The sequence below is a fragment of the Oryzias melastigma genome, linkage group LG22, assembly GCF_002922805.2.
Source record: "Oryzias melastigma strain HK-1 linkage group LG22, ASM292280v2, whole genome shotgun sequence".
Taxonomy (NCBI): Eukaryota; Metazoa; Chordata; class Actinopteri; order Beloniformes; family Adrianichthyidae; genus Oryzias; species Oryzias melastigma.
Genome location: NC_050533.1, coordinates 19,432,706 through 19,449,931, shown reverse-complemented (window position 1 = coordinate 19,449,931; position 17,226 = coordinate 19,432,706). Strand labels below are relative to the sequence as shown.

The following is a 17,226-nucleotide window of genomic DNA, read 5'->3' as shown; positions in this document are numbered from 1 at the left end:
CAGTAGGTCCTGGTTTCCTCCTAATGCACGACAATGCCCGGCCTCACGTGTCAAGAGTATGCAGGCAGTACCTGGAGGATGAAGGAATCAAAACATTTGAATGGCCTTCACCATCCCCTGACTTAAACCCAATAGAACATCTCTGGGACATTATGTTTCGGTCCATTAGGTGCCGCCAGGTTGCTCCTCAGACTGTACAACAGCTCAGGGATGCCCTCACTCAGGTCTGGAAGGAAATGCCACAAGACACCATCTCTCGTGTCATTGGGAGCATGCTGACCATGTTGTCAAGCATGCATACAAGCTGGTGGGGGCCACACAAGATACTGAAAAGCATTTTGAGTTGCAGAAATTAAGTTTTGAAAAAAATGGACTAGCCTGTCACATCTTCATTTCACTCTGATTTTATGGTGTCTACACAATTGAGCCTCTGTAGGCTGAAAACTTTATTTCCATTAAAAGACTTGGCATCCTTTTGTTCCTAAGACACTGCCCTGTTGGTATTTGTATAGATATCCAAATTCATATTGAGATCTGATAGATCTACTGTGTTTCTTTAAAGTGCTCCTTTTATTTTTTGTGAGCAGTGTATGTATATATCAAATCCTTTTAAGCCTTCACTACCACATTCATGAGCACTTTTTCCTTTCAAATGTATTTCTTGAGTTGGCTTGGTCCATGTTATGCTATACCAGATATGGGGTAGAAAAGTGAATTGAACGAATGTACTCATTAATTATAAGATATGATTCAATAGTCCATGAAGGAATTTTGTAGAATCACTAGAAGAAGGACACTCATTTTGAGCCATTATATCCTCCAGCAGGTCACTTTAAAGCCAGAGGGATTTGCTTTGACAGCAAAAGCTCGATCACTTTCACACACAACCTTGGCACAGTCAGAAGTACTCTATGCAAAAGCCAAGAAAAACATGGGCAAAGTCAAACCAGAGGTGATAGAAATACATTCAAAGTAAAACTTAAAGTGAATCAAATGACAAATTAAGTATAAAATTGAGACGTGAATAGGTTTTGGAAAAAAAAAAAAGTGCTGTGATTTGTTGTGTTTTGTTAGTAAGACTGGTTCTTCTTACCTTCACTGATCCACCTTAAAACATGAACCACTCTCTTCTTTTTGAGATAAATACATTTTTTGACCACATAATGTAAGCACTCAAGTTTAGTAAACAGTTTACTTTGAAAGCACTCTGACTCACCTCTGGTTTCACTTTAAAATGTTTTTCATCTTGTTTTTTTTTAAATAATACAAGTAGCACTTTGCTCTGGAAAATATTACAAAAGATTTAGTCACAACTGCCCTTACAGGTGGGTATGTAGTCCCTCTGGGGGCAAAACTGGGCAAAGCTTTACAAAGCATGCTTTCTGGGGATGACAGGTTGTAGCAAACCCTTAAACCACATGCAAGGGTAAAAAAAAGGGTAGGCGAGACCCAACCGTGTCGTCTGTTCATTTTTTTTGGCACACTGCGCAAGAGGCCCGTTTGTGCTGTTCACGCTCCTTGCACAAGGTCTGACTGATAGAAATGAGAAGATTAGATGATCAAAGCATAGTTTGTGTGGTCATCCTACAGCGTTTCTACTGGTTCTTGCATATCATGTACACAACTTATGCACCTGGCAATCGTGCACGGTCAGTATAGGGTCAATACTGGTACCTTGCTAATGAGTAGAGTGGTGTATGGGCAACATATGACAGCAGTGTCTGTACGACATAAGTGCCCGCAACTTACATTTTCTTTTTGAATACTTCACAATACATTTACTATCTGCTCCACAATGGTACGTTCCATTTTCATGACTTTCAATACGGGGATTGTACAAGCCTCAAGGGAACTGGAAGACCCACCTGTGCTCTTTGTAACCCTTGTGCTACCCTAGGTATGTTGACGTTAGAAGTGGGGTCATCTGGACCCCACAAGACAGCGCACTGAGGTTTTTTTTTCCAATGATTTTTGATTTCCTCTGGTGTCGGTGGCAGGCATGAAATCCTGTCCACGTTCATCCACATTTGCCATGGGATGGATAACACATCAATGTATGCCTTGGGTCATTTGGACCCCATAAGGCAAGGCATCTATTCCTGTCTCTGACCCTCCATGGTCCAAAACAACCCAAAAATCCACAAAACCCCTTAACAGTTGCAAGTGAATAAGGCTTCACAAATAAAAACATAAAAAAACTCTACTGTTGGATTATTATCAAACCATCTTTAAACTTTTATAAGCCCCTCTTACATTTAAGATGAATTTTTTCATCATTATTTATGACAGCTACCACGTGTTTGAGAGCTTAAGACAAGTGCAATGGCTAAGCATGATGAATGATCTGCACATAACAACATGAAAAAAAAATCAATCTTTGTTATCAATCAAGGAATCTATGCCACATGATCCTCAAAAAAAGATGATTAGGGCTCTTATAGTTAAGGTTGGTATCACAAGTGTAAATTGTTTTTTAAGGGGCCTATTTTGAAACTGTGTGCTGCAAAAACCCTATCTATGTTGGCTTATTTAGGGCGTGCGGTGTACCCACTTTGAGGCATAGTGATAGATGTTCTCTAGCAGAAAATTGTCCTGTTTTTCATGATATAATCTGATAGTTGTTGATGGATGCACTTCGTTTTTTTTTTTTTTTTTTTTTTGAAAAATAGTGCTCTGACGTGATGCTGCAAAAACATTTATGCAGACCACACATTGCACAGCACGGCCATGAATCAGGCACTTTAACCACCGGGGCACCGTCATCTCCTCTTACACATCTTTCCCGAGCTTTCTCTCTTCTTTCATAGCTTCCCTTTTCCAGTCATGCAAAATGCTTATGAGTGCATTTACAACTGGATCTAAAATCAATACTACCCTGTTGTGCCTTCCATGTAATTCCTACCTCGTGTGTTTGCTTTAAACATGCATAATCTCATTTGTGTATAAGGCTATATATATATATACAGTATGTGTATTCTTGTATAGTTCTATCAGATCGTCCTTGACAGCATTCATCTTGAGTTCCTGGTAGCTTAAGAGGTCCTATAAATTCCTATCTCATCGGGCTGGATGTACCTTACCTCGATTGTTTGGATGTTACCCGTTAAATCCAATTGATGTCATAAAGAGCTGATTGAGATCAAGGACAGGAGGCAGCCCAGGACTTCTGTAAGAGTGTGTTCGCTCAAGCACTTACTGGCAGGTGAGGATGTGTACTAAAGCAAGAATATAGTGTACACATACCCACTCGCTTTGTTGAAGGGTGCATGGATTTTGTGTTTGTAAAAGCAATTTTCTTTTGCATTGCTCATCCCCCCTGATATAAATGGGGAGCTTTACTAAGATAAGGTAAGAAAAATTGGCTTGTAGATTGCAAACATAGGGCACTGTTTTAATGGAAAAAAGACTTGCTACATTCAACATGACAGACTATTGAAGTAGTCAGTTGACTGTCTATGAGCAAATGTGTGCTTTGAAATAAATAAGGAAGAATAATGAAAGTAAATCATAGATTTAACATGATGCCTTTTGCCAAATCTATCAAACTTCCAGTTTTGCAAGGAGAAAACTGGATTCTATTTCGCTTTAGATGCACTGATATTCTGTTGCAAAAAAAAAAAAGAAACTGTCCGCACGGGGAAGCTGAGTTAGACCTTATTTCAAATGGAAGAGATATTAGGAACACAAATAAAGATTTATTAGAGATTTAGATAAAATAAGTCAAAAGTCTTTGATGTGTCTCATTATACACTTTCCACAATTACAACAACGACCGCTCCTCTCTATGACCCTCCACAGGCGCGGACAACCCAAAAATCTGCAGCATCTGTACAGGCCAACTGCAATACAGGTGCATGGGGCTGAAGATACGTTCACATCACCCTTGACAAATTAGGCACATTCAAGCGGCCACTTTCAGTCAAAAGTCTAAAGAGTAAAAATGAACTTAAACACGGGTTTCTGGGTTCTGAGTTCAGAATTCTCACACGTAGCTGTGCATGTTTTAAGACTGTATTTAGGCTCTATGGACTAAACAAAACAAATCAAACTTTGACCAGTCAGGGACTCAGATTTGGTAGTGATGCATGGATGACAACCCAAACACGGCGAAAGGCCTGATGACGTCTAGGTTTGTTTTTTAAATACAATTCAAACCAACGCCACTCCCCTGACATGATATTTGCCATTATAAGGACACTAGTGATGAATTGAACCTTTTCTATTAAGTGCCCAATGTACAAGATTTGCACCACTTAGATTTTTTACACCAAGCCTCTTCCAAATGTCGTTGATGGACGTATGACAGTAAACAGTAAAGAAGAAGAAGCCCCCTCCTGTTCATAGAATAAGGCTTTATTAATATTGCGCCAGAACTTTGCAATGAAACTTGCTTTAATTTTTATCTTGTATTTAGTGTAACAGGTAATGTGTGGTATGTTTGTGCTTCAACGCATGAAACAGCATGAAAGGAGATTCTAAAGTATTAAGCAGCTGATGATCCCTGTCACTCGAGTGGGTAAAGACACCAGCTGAAACAGGTTTGTGTCAGCGGACACAGAGATTAACAGTGGAATCAGGATGAGCTGCCGGCAGCAGGTTAGTTAAAGTGGCTTTGGGCATTGGTGCGTTTTATTGAACATTAAATGCATCAAAGGTAAATGCTTTAGTAAGAGAAGATGGTGCAGATTCCCCACTTAATTGATTCATTTCCATCTGCCCATTTATTTTCATTCTGTCCAGGACCTCAGAGGACACTTGGGCCTTTCTCAGCTGTGGCAGGGCAATCAGGGGATTATATCCGAGATGATTTGCAAGTGCCAGACTAATAAGACCAACTGTTACTCAAGGTCACACTCATGTTTAAGGTTCAAATGTTCTCATCAACTAGCTCAGCGTTTTTATTCTTGGAGTGTGGACATAGGTGGGGGCACCTGAAAAAATACTAAAAACTTTATCTATGTGAAACTTTCTTGCAGACTTCCTGTGAGGTACTTGAAGGAGCTTTACCACATGCACCACTTCTTGTGAATACTAAAAAATCATTTGTTATTGAGTTGGTTTCAATGCTATCCTAGAGCCAGAACCTGGATTCTTTAGCTTAGTATCATAGAAGAACATGGGTCTGGCTCTTAAATATACGTCTTAACAAATGCTAGCTCTATGCTAGGCCAAGTTGAAGAATTGCTTTCTATTGGTTATGTCTGTGGTCGGGATACAGATTATGTGTCTAAAATAAGAGCACTAAAACACAAAACTGCTAGTATATGAAAGCTGGTTCCTTATACTGGTTTAGAGCAGTTCTTGAGCTTCTTGTCTAAGTATCAGTTCTTCTATCACAAAACTTGTTCTCAATAGACACCAGTTTGTGTTAGACCAAAGTTAAGAACGTTCATGTTCGATGGCCGGTAATATTTAGCTATATGAAACATTAACCTTTTATCCCAGATATGTTGCTGGCCACACCTAAATAACACAAGCTCTTCAGCATATTGTAACTCTTGGAACGTTTAGGTGATCAATGTGAATCTGGTGGTTTTGACATGGAAAAAAGTGGCTTTGCACCATTATACAAGACTGACTAATATAAAGTCTGTGACAGATGCTGTAAATTTATATTGAGTCTAATAGTATAAATTGTTCTGTCTGTGCAGAAGGCTGTGTTTCTGTGCTTCAAAATCTGCAGAAATTATGTTAATTTTGTAAACGGTTGAAGAGTTCCGGTAGTCGAATGAATGTAAACACTGGAGCTAAAGCTCTGGTGTTACAGGGTTAAAACATTAATTTTTTTCTAAATGTTAAAACCAAAGAAGCAATGGCTTTTACAAGTACATCTATTATGGTGCTAATGCATGTACTTTAGCTTGATCTGCTCAGGTTTTTCAAAGAACTTGTCAGTTTTCCACAACCGCATTGCCAAATCAGTGCCACCTCATTATGTCATCTAACATATGTTTATACAGCTCATAATACATGTCAGGGAGAAATAAGGAGACATGCAGCACAAAACTCTGAACGAGTTTTAATCCACTCTTTTAAATACTGTTCTGGTCCCTTCTAAAGTCTTCTGACCATAATAAATGGCTTGTTATTGCGTGAACCTACTTGAGTTCGGAATTTCACTATGTTGGCAGCAGAGTGTGTGGATGCAGCCATCCCATAGCCAATGGGAGTCATCTGCCGTAGCTAGACCGCTCACGTACTGCACCTGAGGCATGCTCTGGGACCCCGGTTAAGGACACTTCAACACAAGGCAGGAACTAACGCTACATCTGCACCACGACCACCCCAAGTACCTTGAATATGCTTTGAAACTTGTGAAATTCCTGTAAACTTGCTTTTTGCCTTAGCCAAAGCAAAAATACTTCTATTTTTTTTTAAGTCTTTGACCTCAAATCTGCAGTCAAATCAACTGAAAAAGCCGTTATATACTCCTCAACTCTGTTACAGCCTTGTCTTAGAAGTGTAGGATATTTTATTAGATGTGTGTTCTATCTTAAAATCATTTATACCAGATTACCGTATATCTTCCTATAGTAGCTCTTTGCTTGCACCGTTCTCAAATATTTTCTCGAATATGCGCTATACAAGTATACGCCGCTTACCTGTTTGACCCGGAGTATATTAAAGACCAGCGTCTACTAGAGACCAGCCACTATTGGAAGATACACAGTGTTAACACCACCATATAAGTATATATATATTTTTTAAGACAACAAAATATTAAGTCTTTAGGCTAAGTTGCAAGCAACACTTTAAATTTGTAGTTGGGATGCAAAAGTTCACCGGGAAGCCATGGAACGTCAGCAAAAACATTGGATCACGCCTCTTTAGCAGCTTCAAAAGAGTTTGATTGTGTGAAAAGTTCCAGGCCATCGCTTTTAACTGTCAAGTCGTTCCACTGGTTATTCCCCGTGGGATTTGAATATAACCTCAGATCAGTTTCAGTGCATGGCGCGTGGGGAGAATCCATTTCAACTCTTCAGGGAAGCCAGTTGTTCATCTTTGAGCAAGCCAGGGGTGAAATAGGTTTTTTTGTGGCAGGCCTTCGCAGGAACTCGGTGGGCAGCTTTCAAACAAGTGGATCAAACAGGCGCCGCACATGTGTGAAACACAATCACATTTTACAGACCGCTGCAAACAGAGCTTAATTTGTCTTCCTTACACATAATCCCTTTGGTTAATTCACCATTCCATTTGATCCCAGCGGTGCAACATGTCACCTCAGGCAACAGAGTGTCAGTAACTTGAGTGTGAAGAAGAGTTTGGGTGAAACCGAGCCCAGTTCTGATGTAAGATCTACTCTCGTATGTGTGGCAACATATACCATTATCTCCTCTGCGGGTAGATGTTGTTTACGGTGCGTGTGACAGGACTACCACATCTTTTCACCCCAAATTAAATTCACCCCCCACTCTTCTACGGCTTTCACACCTCAGCACTCATTTTAATTAGCCAGCTCTCTGATCTCTTTTATTTTTTTCTCTCCCTTTCTGATAACTCTACCTCGTTTCCTTTCCATTTCTCCGTCTGTCTCATTCATCCGCTCTCATTACAGTCATTTCTCGGTGTAATTAATGAGCCCATATCTGCTTTCATGTCAATGGGGTCACCAGCTCCGTGCGCGTATAACACCCATACATGTGAGTCATCTTGGGCTCTATTTAGCTGCTTTCTCAGTCTTTGTGTTCCTTCCTTTCTTCACTCATGTGGAAAAGAAAGAAAAATTAAAGCAATTGTGTGACCTCTGACGCGGAAGGCGATTACAGCCCAGTAATTATATGTGGAAATGAAAGAGGTGTTCTGAGAGATGGCCACACAACCAGATCTCATTGGGGTGAATGGCTTCTTAATCAGACTGAGGAAGTTAGGTGATATGATATATTGTGGTTAGATCCACCTCCAAAGCAGAGCTTTGTGGCAGCGTTCAAACAACAGCTGTTGTTGGAAAGTTATTTTCAAAAGTAATTAAAAAAGTTTAAACTCAAGCCACTTATTTTTTTAACATCTTCTGTTACCTTGAGTTAGCTTTAGTGCTAACAAGTTAAAAAACAAACATCTCACAGACACAAGTTGAATAAAAATGAGATAAATGACTTCTTTTCGTTTGTAAATGTCTCTTTTTCCTACTTTGGGACGATGTTTCTACCCCAGCTGTCATTGGGAGGGAGGTTGGAAAAGCCCTGAAGCTAAACCGCCATGCATGCTCTCAGTCACAGTGTTTTTGGATTGCTGTGGATAAAGCCTGAGTGCCCAAAGAAAATCTGCTGCTGCACAAACAGAACACGCAATTCCTACTCTTGAGATTCAGCTACCCATCTCACTGCTGCCTACTTTGAATTTAATGTTCTTTCATTTTCCTCTGCATACAGAAAAAGAAACTGCAATTCTCATCGTTTTCTCAGCATTTTTTTTAAGAATCTCTAAAAGTTTTTGTTTAGTGTGATAACCTAATTGTGAGCTTATTCTTTTTTTTCTGTAAGTAAACCCTTTTCTGGCCCTAATTATCTATGAAGATTTACACATACCAATAAAAAATGAGATTTTTTGAAATAATCATGATCATTTGTTTTTATTAGAGTAACTCTTGAGTAAAAAAAGTGTCTTAAATTATCATGTGAACTTATAAATCATCAGTTAAAATAATGTTATCTTTCTTTTTGTAATAAGACTCCCTTTAAAGCTCCCTTCCAGTGAAAATCTTGTTTTTTTGAGTTTTTAACATGTATGTGTGGCATTTTTCTTATGAACAAGAACAAATGTAATAAGAAATCATTTTGTTTTTGCATTTCTGAATATTTCTCCTTTTAAATTACTGTCAATCAAACTACAACACAAACAAAAACAGCTGGAGAGAATATATTCTCTGCAGCTGTAGTGACAAGTGGAAACCAGTTCCATGTAAGATGAATCAGGGACATTAAACGTTTCACAACACAGGAATGAAAAATGGCTTTTTAAGACATTTAGGTTGTGGGATTTTGGTTAAAAACCTCATAATCATAATTAAAACACTAATTGGAACATTTTTTAAATAAAAAAATGGTCATAGGGAGACTTTAAAATGCATCCCAAACACTTTCCAACAACTTTTTTGAGCTCTCGTGTTAAAAGTCAGTGTCTAAATATTACTTCACTCTAAACTCAAACCCATGTTTAAATGTATGAACCTTTGATTCCATGGGATGTTTGTGGTTTTATTGCTGGCTGGAATAGGAAAGTGCAAGATCATTGAAATGAAGGAATAAACACAACACACTTATAACACAGCAGTCAACAGCATCACAGAGCAAACATTTGCATCTACGCCTAACTAGGCCTCCATGACCAGACTCAATAAGTCTATGCTGTTGAGGGAGCAGAGACATTATGGTAAGATTAAAAAAACTGAGCTTTTTTTTTTGTTTGTTTCTTTGACTTTCAGCCTTTGATATTGGCGAGTGTTTGAGCTTCACAGAGCTGGCAGGCTTGCAGTCTACTGTAATGGTGCAATACAAGAACAAAGGGAAAAGACTAAACCCAAAGCTCTTGTGTTCTCCTTTAGCTGCTGGCTGCTTGAGTGCCCTTTGGTCCATCTTGGGTCTTAAAGCTTGGAAGCTGCTGAGTTCACTGCATGATGCTTTTTTTCTGCAGCGACTGATCCTTTTGGGTCATGAAATCCAACGATGTCTAAAATGTAAAAGTTAATGTACCCCAACACAACTGACTTCTATTTTTCCATACTGAATAAATGTTTGAGTTAGGTTTACAATGCTATTTATTAATCAAAACTTCTAATGTATGTTGTTTTAATCAAATATAATTTGTTTAAGAATAAACAACCTTATTGTTACTTTTACATTAATAAGCGTTTTTTTTTTTTTTTTTCTATTTTTTCCAGGTGTTGCATTCAGGTGCGGGTGGTAACCATGGAGAGGCTGTTGCTATGTCTGATGCTGGTAGTTGCCATGGCAGTGAGGGCACAGATTTGTCCAAAGCGCTGCGTATGTCAAATCCTGTCGCCCAACCTGGCAACCCTCTGTGCTAAGAAGGGCCTATTGTTTGTACCGCCAAACATCGACAGGCATACCGTGGAACTACGACTGGCTGACAACTTTGTCACAAGGTAACGTCTAATGAAATATGCAACGTTTCGAAAGCTCTATTCATACTTTACTTTAGATTAATTTTTAAGAAAACCTGTCGGATACGTGAAGTAAGGCACAATGTTCTAATGGTAATTTTAAAATATTAAAGTACCAAAAAAGGCAGCCATACCTGAGATTTACTGCTATTTCTAACACTTTATCTATAAATTGAGTAGGGTAAACAAAAGGGCTGGGTATCGATAGTAATTTCCAAAATTGATTTAATTTGATTCTCCAGAGCCTGGATCGATTAAATTCCGATTTTTTTCTAATCTTTTGATCCACTCAATTCAATTCGATTCAATTTTGAGTTTCTGAGCTTTTTTTGAGATAAATTAACAAAGAATGAGCAAAAAACTGTGCTTTAGATCGCAAATGGTTACTTAAAAAATATTTCCTTAAAAGAGTTTGGAGAATTCATGCATGTAAGTATCTAAAGATGTTCATTTATTCACCAATGTATGGTTCAATCGACCAAGCGTTAGTATTAGCCGAACTATGGGAAATTTCATGAGATGTTACCGTCAAGCTAGCCGACTTTAGCTCTATGTGCTTGATTAATCTCTATTTTTATAAAGTGATTAATGATCTATTAACTTAGATCAATTCAATTTGATTAATTAAGTTGATCAACCCAGCCCAAGTTCACGCTGTTTTGTAAAAAAGCTAAATCGAAAAGGGGATACATCAACTTTAAATTATATATATGTATATATATGTTTTAAACATGTTCTTGTGGCATTTTAATCATGAGAGAGGATCATTATAAAGAACATTAAGCTTAAAATTTCATTTGAGTATTTCTTTATTCACATAATTGAGAATCAATGACAGACAATAAAATGATGTTTGAAAAAGATCATATTTGTGATGTAATAAAAATACCCTGGGCGGGCCACAAACTCCAGGCGGGGTAGCTCAGCACCTACAGTTCTGCCCACAACTTAGAGGTGAATTTCTAATAAACTCTGCATAAACTTTGTCCTAGAAAACGCCACAGGTTTTATGATTTTCAATAAAAATAGCATAATCATAAAAAAGATCAATGGGCATCACTTTTACAATGGATCAAAAGATGATTGGAGTGGGTCTGTAAAGCTTTACGTTATAATAAACGTATAGCCCTCGGAACCTGAACCTTCCCTGCTTATAAATTTAAGCCTTAGATTACGCTTCTTTTTTTTTACAAGTACCAGCTGGTGTTTGCTTTGAAACTTTATACCTTTGACACTATTGTCATATGTAGATGCTGACATACCCATATCACACCAACTGTCCTACACAATGCTGAAAGAGAAACCCACACGTCTGATGTAGCCAGTAATAGGATACGCTGCTGCACATCCACTCACTCCACAAACCAAGAAATTGTGTTTTTTTTCCCGTTTGGAGCAGCAAACCACACTTCCACTCATATACATTTATAAAAAGCCCTGCAGGAGGTTTTGCTGGTAGTGCTTTTGACTTGACGCTTGTGGATATAATTCTCATGAAAAATTAAAAATATGACAGATTTAGTATCAATTTGCGGAAATTAACAAAACTTTCTTCAGTCTGAATCCAAAGATGTTTATCTGCTTTGCTAGAGCATAACAAGCCAAAAAAGACTCTTTCTCTTGAATATTGGAGCCAAAATAAGGTCCACAAAGATAATATATAGTAAAAAAAATATATTTTATATGGCATAGAATTGATTTAAAGGGTAACCAAACAGGTCAGTTGGGGGATGACTCCACTCTCAGCCCAGTTTCAAAAAATGCATTAAAAAATGGGGGCGGGGCTAGGGGAATCGGGCTGAGTGGAGGAGGTGTGGTCTGGATATGTGATTGACTGTGACGGTGAGGTTAGCTTGAGGTAACTAAAGGATCTTTTTTATTATTTTTTCAATGAAAATTAAAAAAATCATAAGGTTTAGGAGGCTCACACAGGCTGCCTCTCCATCCCACAGCGGATCTCTGCCAGCCAGCTAGCTTTCCAAGGGCTGGTTTAGCTAGCAAGCAAGCCCTGCTATTCTTGGCGTCAGCATTTCGGCGTCGCGGGATGAGCTCCGCTGCTCTCGCCGTTACGGAGTGAGCTCTGCCGCTCTCGGCATTGCAGGCCAACCGCTCTTGTGTCAGCATTGCGGAGCGAGCTCTGCCATTTTCTGGTGAGCTCCAACGCTCTCGGCATTGGCTCCACCACTCGGTTTTCACAGGCCCACAGGGAGAGCTCAAACGGTTGCGTGTTGAGCGTTCAAAGATGGGCGGGGCTTTTATGCTGGAGGCCAGAGCATGGTGATGTGAAACTTCTGGGACTTACAACAGTTGACCAATCTCAAAATGTAACTGTAGTACCTGATTTTAACCTGTAGGGGGCAGCACATTGACAGTTTTAAACCATAATTTCATGAATTAAACATGACCAACAGACAACACTTTAAAAGCCTCATTTATAAAGGTCAACAACTAAAAAAAAAGCGGTTTGGTTACCCTTTAAAATGGTTTACACTTTTCTTCTGATTGTTCTTATATATTGTAAATAAAGCAGAGTTAGCTTTATTTAGGAGATCTGGTACCAACGTGGTCTTTTTCTTATCTATTTTTCTCTTAATTATGATTTTCAACAGTGTAAAAAGAAAAGATTTTGCAAACATGACGCGGCTGGTGGACCTAACATTATCCCGAAACACCATCTCCTTCATCACACCTCATGCCTTTGCCGATTTGGAAAATCTCAGAGCGTTGCACCTGAACAGGTATGTAGTGACCATATATTGCATGCGCTGTACTTAAAACAAATATTAACTATTTCTTTTCCTTTTTTTTTTTTTTTAATTTTCACAGTAACCGCCTGACAAGGATCGGCAATGACACGTTTAGCGGGATGTCTAAGCTTCATCATCTGATTCTCAACAACAACCAGCTGGTGCTGATCCATCAAGGGGCTTTCAATGACCTGCTTGCACTAGAAGAGTTAGACCTGAGTTACAACAACTTGGATTCTATTCCATGGGAGGCTATACAGGTTGGTGCATTGCATCACCACTGAAAGGAATCAAACTCAAACACTTTAAAATGGACACTTTGAAATGTGTGTATCTGTCAGAAAATGCCTTAAAGATAAAGTAGACATCCTTTTAATTCTCCACATTCGTAAACCCATGAGCTTTATTTTCATTCAAGTGCCTGCCATCTATAAAAGATAAAAGGAAAGCCAACAATAAAAAGGTCTGTGTCTTGTTCTTTTTATCCATGCAGAAAATGACAAGCCTCCACACGTTGAGTTTAGACCACAACATGCTGGACTTCATTCCTGAGGGAACCTTTTCCCTTCTACAGAAACTCAACCGGCTGGATGTCACATCTAATAAGCTTCAAAAGTTACCACCCGACCCACTTTTTCAGCGAGCCCAGGTATTCTCACAAGGCCTGCACACATCAAACTCACATTTCCAAAGTCAATTCCCAACATTGGTGTGTCACACAGCATTTTTACCCAACTTTGAGTGTCTCCTTGAGGCATACACTAAAGCATATAGGGGTACTTGTTGTGTCTGAGGGGATGTTAACATGTGGCACTTTGACTTCTTTAACCTGGGAGGTGAAGCCTCTGTTGAATCAGTGCCTTGGGGTGGAAGGTGGGGGTCGTGTTCCTTTTCTGAAAGTGAGGCAGGCTGCATACACTGCCCTGTTGGACACTTTATTTGAAGTGGGAGAGATGCTGTGTGTTAAGCTACAGTAGAGGTGGCATCTATGGCTTTGGTCCCATAGACCCGTAGAAGAGTTGACCCATATGGGGGCTGTAGAGGGTCACAACCACCATCAGCCTACTCTTAAGGGGAGCACAGGTGTGGACTGCAGTTCCCTTTAGGGAGGGAGGGAGAGTGCTAATTTAAAAAAGATACATATTTAGGGAGCATTTATTCCAAATTCACACCCAAACCACATCTGCTTCAATAATATAGGCACAAATCGCAATATTTAATTTCTCCTCCATAGTCTATTTTCAATTGGTTGACATTTCAGATAACTAAAGGGGGAACTATCCACACGCCCTTACTAAATCTGGGTCCCTGACTGATCAAAGTTCAACCTGGTTTCATTTTCAACACCAGTTTAGTCTGAAAACAGTTGTAAAACCTTATGTAGCTACTTACGCATTAATGCAACAGTTTTAAATGTGAAATTCCTGAATGCACATTCACATACGTTTACATAGCGGCCATAGTGGAGCGGTAGGGCGGTCGACTCCTGATCGTGGGTTTGATTCCCGCCTTCCATGTGTTGAAGTGTCCTTGGGCAAGACACTGAACCCCACATTACCTCTGGTGGAAGGTTAGCGCCAGTGTTTGGCAGCAGAGCCACCACCAGGGTGTGAATGTGTGAATGTGTGAATGGGACTGTGACTGTAAACCTCTCTGGGCCTTCAAGGAAGGTAGAAAAGCACTATACAAGTATATACCAATTACCATTAACTATTTTATGGAATTGGCTGAGAACAGTGTGAATGTAGCTTCAGAAATTAGGTTTATAAAGAAAAAAAAACTTAAAACAAACGGTCCCATTTTCTCCTTTGGCACCATGGTTTTTTACACCAATCAGTCTAATACCTGACAGTCACGGACTTCAGCAGTTGTGGCTTTTTGGAGTCCCAAAGCAGAGAAGACACGTTAGCTTCCTTTGGACTTAAAACCTAGATGTTTAAACACCTGGAAGTCATGTCAATCATTCATGTTAGGATGGAATGTTGTTTCATGATGTTCTGGTACCTGACTAGTCTTCGTGAAACATGTCTGATTGACTGCATCCTTTAATTACTGATAAAATTATCAATACCATGAGGTTTTTGTGTGTCCAAGATCAAGCGACAGATGGTTTAACAAGATACAAAGCAGTAAAAGTGCAATTAACTGATCTTCTATTTTTCTTTTTAACTGTAAACTGTTTTTCTCACACTTGCAGGTCCTAGCAACATCAGGCATCCTGAGCACCTCTTCCTTTGCCCTGTCTTTTGGTGGAAACCCCCTCCACTGTAACTGTGAGTTACTCTGGCTGAGGAGGCTGAACCGAGAGGACGACCTGGAGACGTGCGCCACGCCTCAGCATCTCTCTGGCAGATACTTCTGGTCCATTCCCGAAGAGGAATTCCTCTGTGAGCCCCCCCTCATCACCAGATACTCCCATGAGATGAGAGTTCTAGAGGGGCAGAGAGTTTCACTCAGGTACAGATACATGTTTAAGTACATTTAGCAAGTGGGACTCAACAACAACATGACTTTTTTGATTTTTTTTACACATGTATGAGAATGTCCCACATGCTGTGATGACCTGATGAATATTTATAGTTACATATAAAACAATTGATGGAATCTTGAAGTTGAATCATGGCATCAGCACTTAAAGGCATATTTCTTTGTAGCATTTAACCACTCATTTAAGGGACTTCATCAAAAAGCAGACTTTAAGTCTAGACTATGATTCAACTTCAAGATGTCATCTGGATGAATGAGAATTTTCATCAACAGATAATGGACGATTACATGACAGTGTTGTGCATACCATATTTGTGCATGGGATTGTAAGGTGCACCCCAAATAAATGGTATATTTTCAAATTTGTGTCAAATATAAGGTACACCAAACCATAAGGGGAAGAAAATGTAGAGATATGTTAGTCAGTCCAACTGTATTAACTGTGTTCACAGTTATTCCACAACTTGTTTGTAATACTCTAAAACAATAGCCACATTAGCCGCATTAGGGTATTCACAATATCTGTAACTCCAAATCTTGTTTGCAGCATGTTCAAAATTAGACTTATATATTTAACTGACGTTACTGTGATTATACGCTAACTCCCAACATGTTAGCAACACATAAAAAAAGCAAATGTTAATTGTGAATGTGAATTCTTCTCCCACCCCTACATTTAATGTCTTTAAACTCAGACGTTACTAACACTCTATGACATCATCAATAGTCTCCAGTCATGTACGTTAGCGCCATGAAAATACATACAAATTCATGCAAGAAAAAAAGTAATTACATTTAAATCCAAACTTCTGTTCTTCCGAGCACTCCTTCATGAAGAAATGTTTCTCTTCCGCGGCACACCGCAATGTGCATCACCTTTGCGGCAGAGGGATACACAGTTCTAGGTCCCAACCTCTTTTGACTTAAAAAAACATTTCGGACACACCTAAAGCTCCAAATTAACCGACAAATGGAGGGGTAGTTAGAAGCCCAAGGGACAGAATTCAGATTCAGCAACAGTTCAGCTGCGCTACACGTTAATCGCATTAGCGTCTTTACAGTGACGACCAGCCAAACATTTTGGCAGAGCACCGTGTATCTCTCACAATAGCTTTGACATCAGTCATCTTAACCTTAAGGAATTCAGATAAGATGTTATAAAGTATCCTGGATTCTTTTTGAAAAGCTAAAATAGTGGCTTTTATTGTGCCTTATAGTGCAGAAAATACGATAATATAAATGACAAGAAAAGAAGAGAAAATTAAACTAAACATAACCAAAAAGTGCATATTGATTGGTCACGCACTTGTGGCTGTGATGGATACTATTTTCCAGCAATGGAAATACACATAATGAAGGATGCATGATCTGCTGTAGTTGTCTTTACCTGTGGCTTTTCAGTGAACATAAACGACAAAAACTGTACAGCATGTTCAGATGGATAATACTGTATTTGCTACTTTACAATATTTTACATTTTTCAATCTCATAACAAAGTTGCTGTCAAATTGACACTCACACTAAAAACGTATCAATATTAGGCCTACTTCCAATATTGATGGACCATGATCGAATTTGCTGTTTAATATTGTCTGTTACTTTTTATTTATTGCAATTGTGAATTTGAATACTTTAAATTACAAATATAATGAAATGTGTTTAGATATTTATTGCTTAATGTTACTGTAATTCTATAGTTTCAATTGTTCCTGTGTTATTTTAAAATCTCAGATTCTTAATACATTTATTTGCCAATTTTCTTTGCTTTATGTAATCAATCATAATTTAGATGCATGGAAAATGTATTAGTCTGTTGTACTTAAATAATACAGTAAATCAATAAAAAAAAATTCATTTTTTTTCAATATATTG

The 17,226-nt window shown here is 38.8% G+C and overlaps 1 protein-coding gene across 3 annotated transcripts in view; it reads left to right on the top strand.

Annotated features, from left to right (window-relative positions):
- The window catches only part of lrfn5a (leucine rich repeat and fibronectin type III domain containing 5a), a 144,434-nt gene that overhangs the window by 97,280 nt on the left and 29,928 nt on the right, over positions 1–17,226 (top strand). For 2 of the 3 annotated variants that reach the window (XM_024274494.2, XM_036209877.1), the window contains 5 exons: positions 9,878–10,102; positions 12,730–12,858; positions 12,947–13,127; positions 13,361–13,516; positions 15,065–15,324. In XM_024274494.2, the coding sequence (XP_024130262.1) occupies positions 9,906–10,102; positions 12,730–12,858; positions 12,947–13,127; positions 13,361–13,516; positions 15,065–15,324 (923 nt within the window). In that variant the 5' untranslated portion in view covers positions 9,878–9,905. Of the gene's footprint in view, positions 1–9,205; positions 10,103–12,729; positions 12,859–12,946; positions 13,128–13,360; positions 13,517–15,064; positions 15,325–17,226 lie in introns of those variants that run through there. The other variant, XM_036209876.1, reaches the window with a different exon arrangement.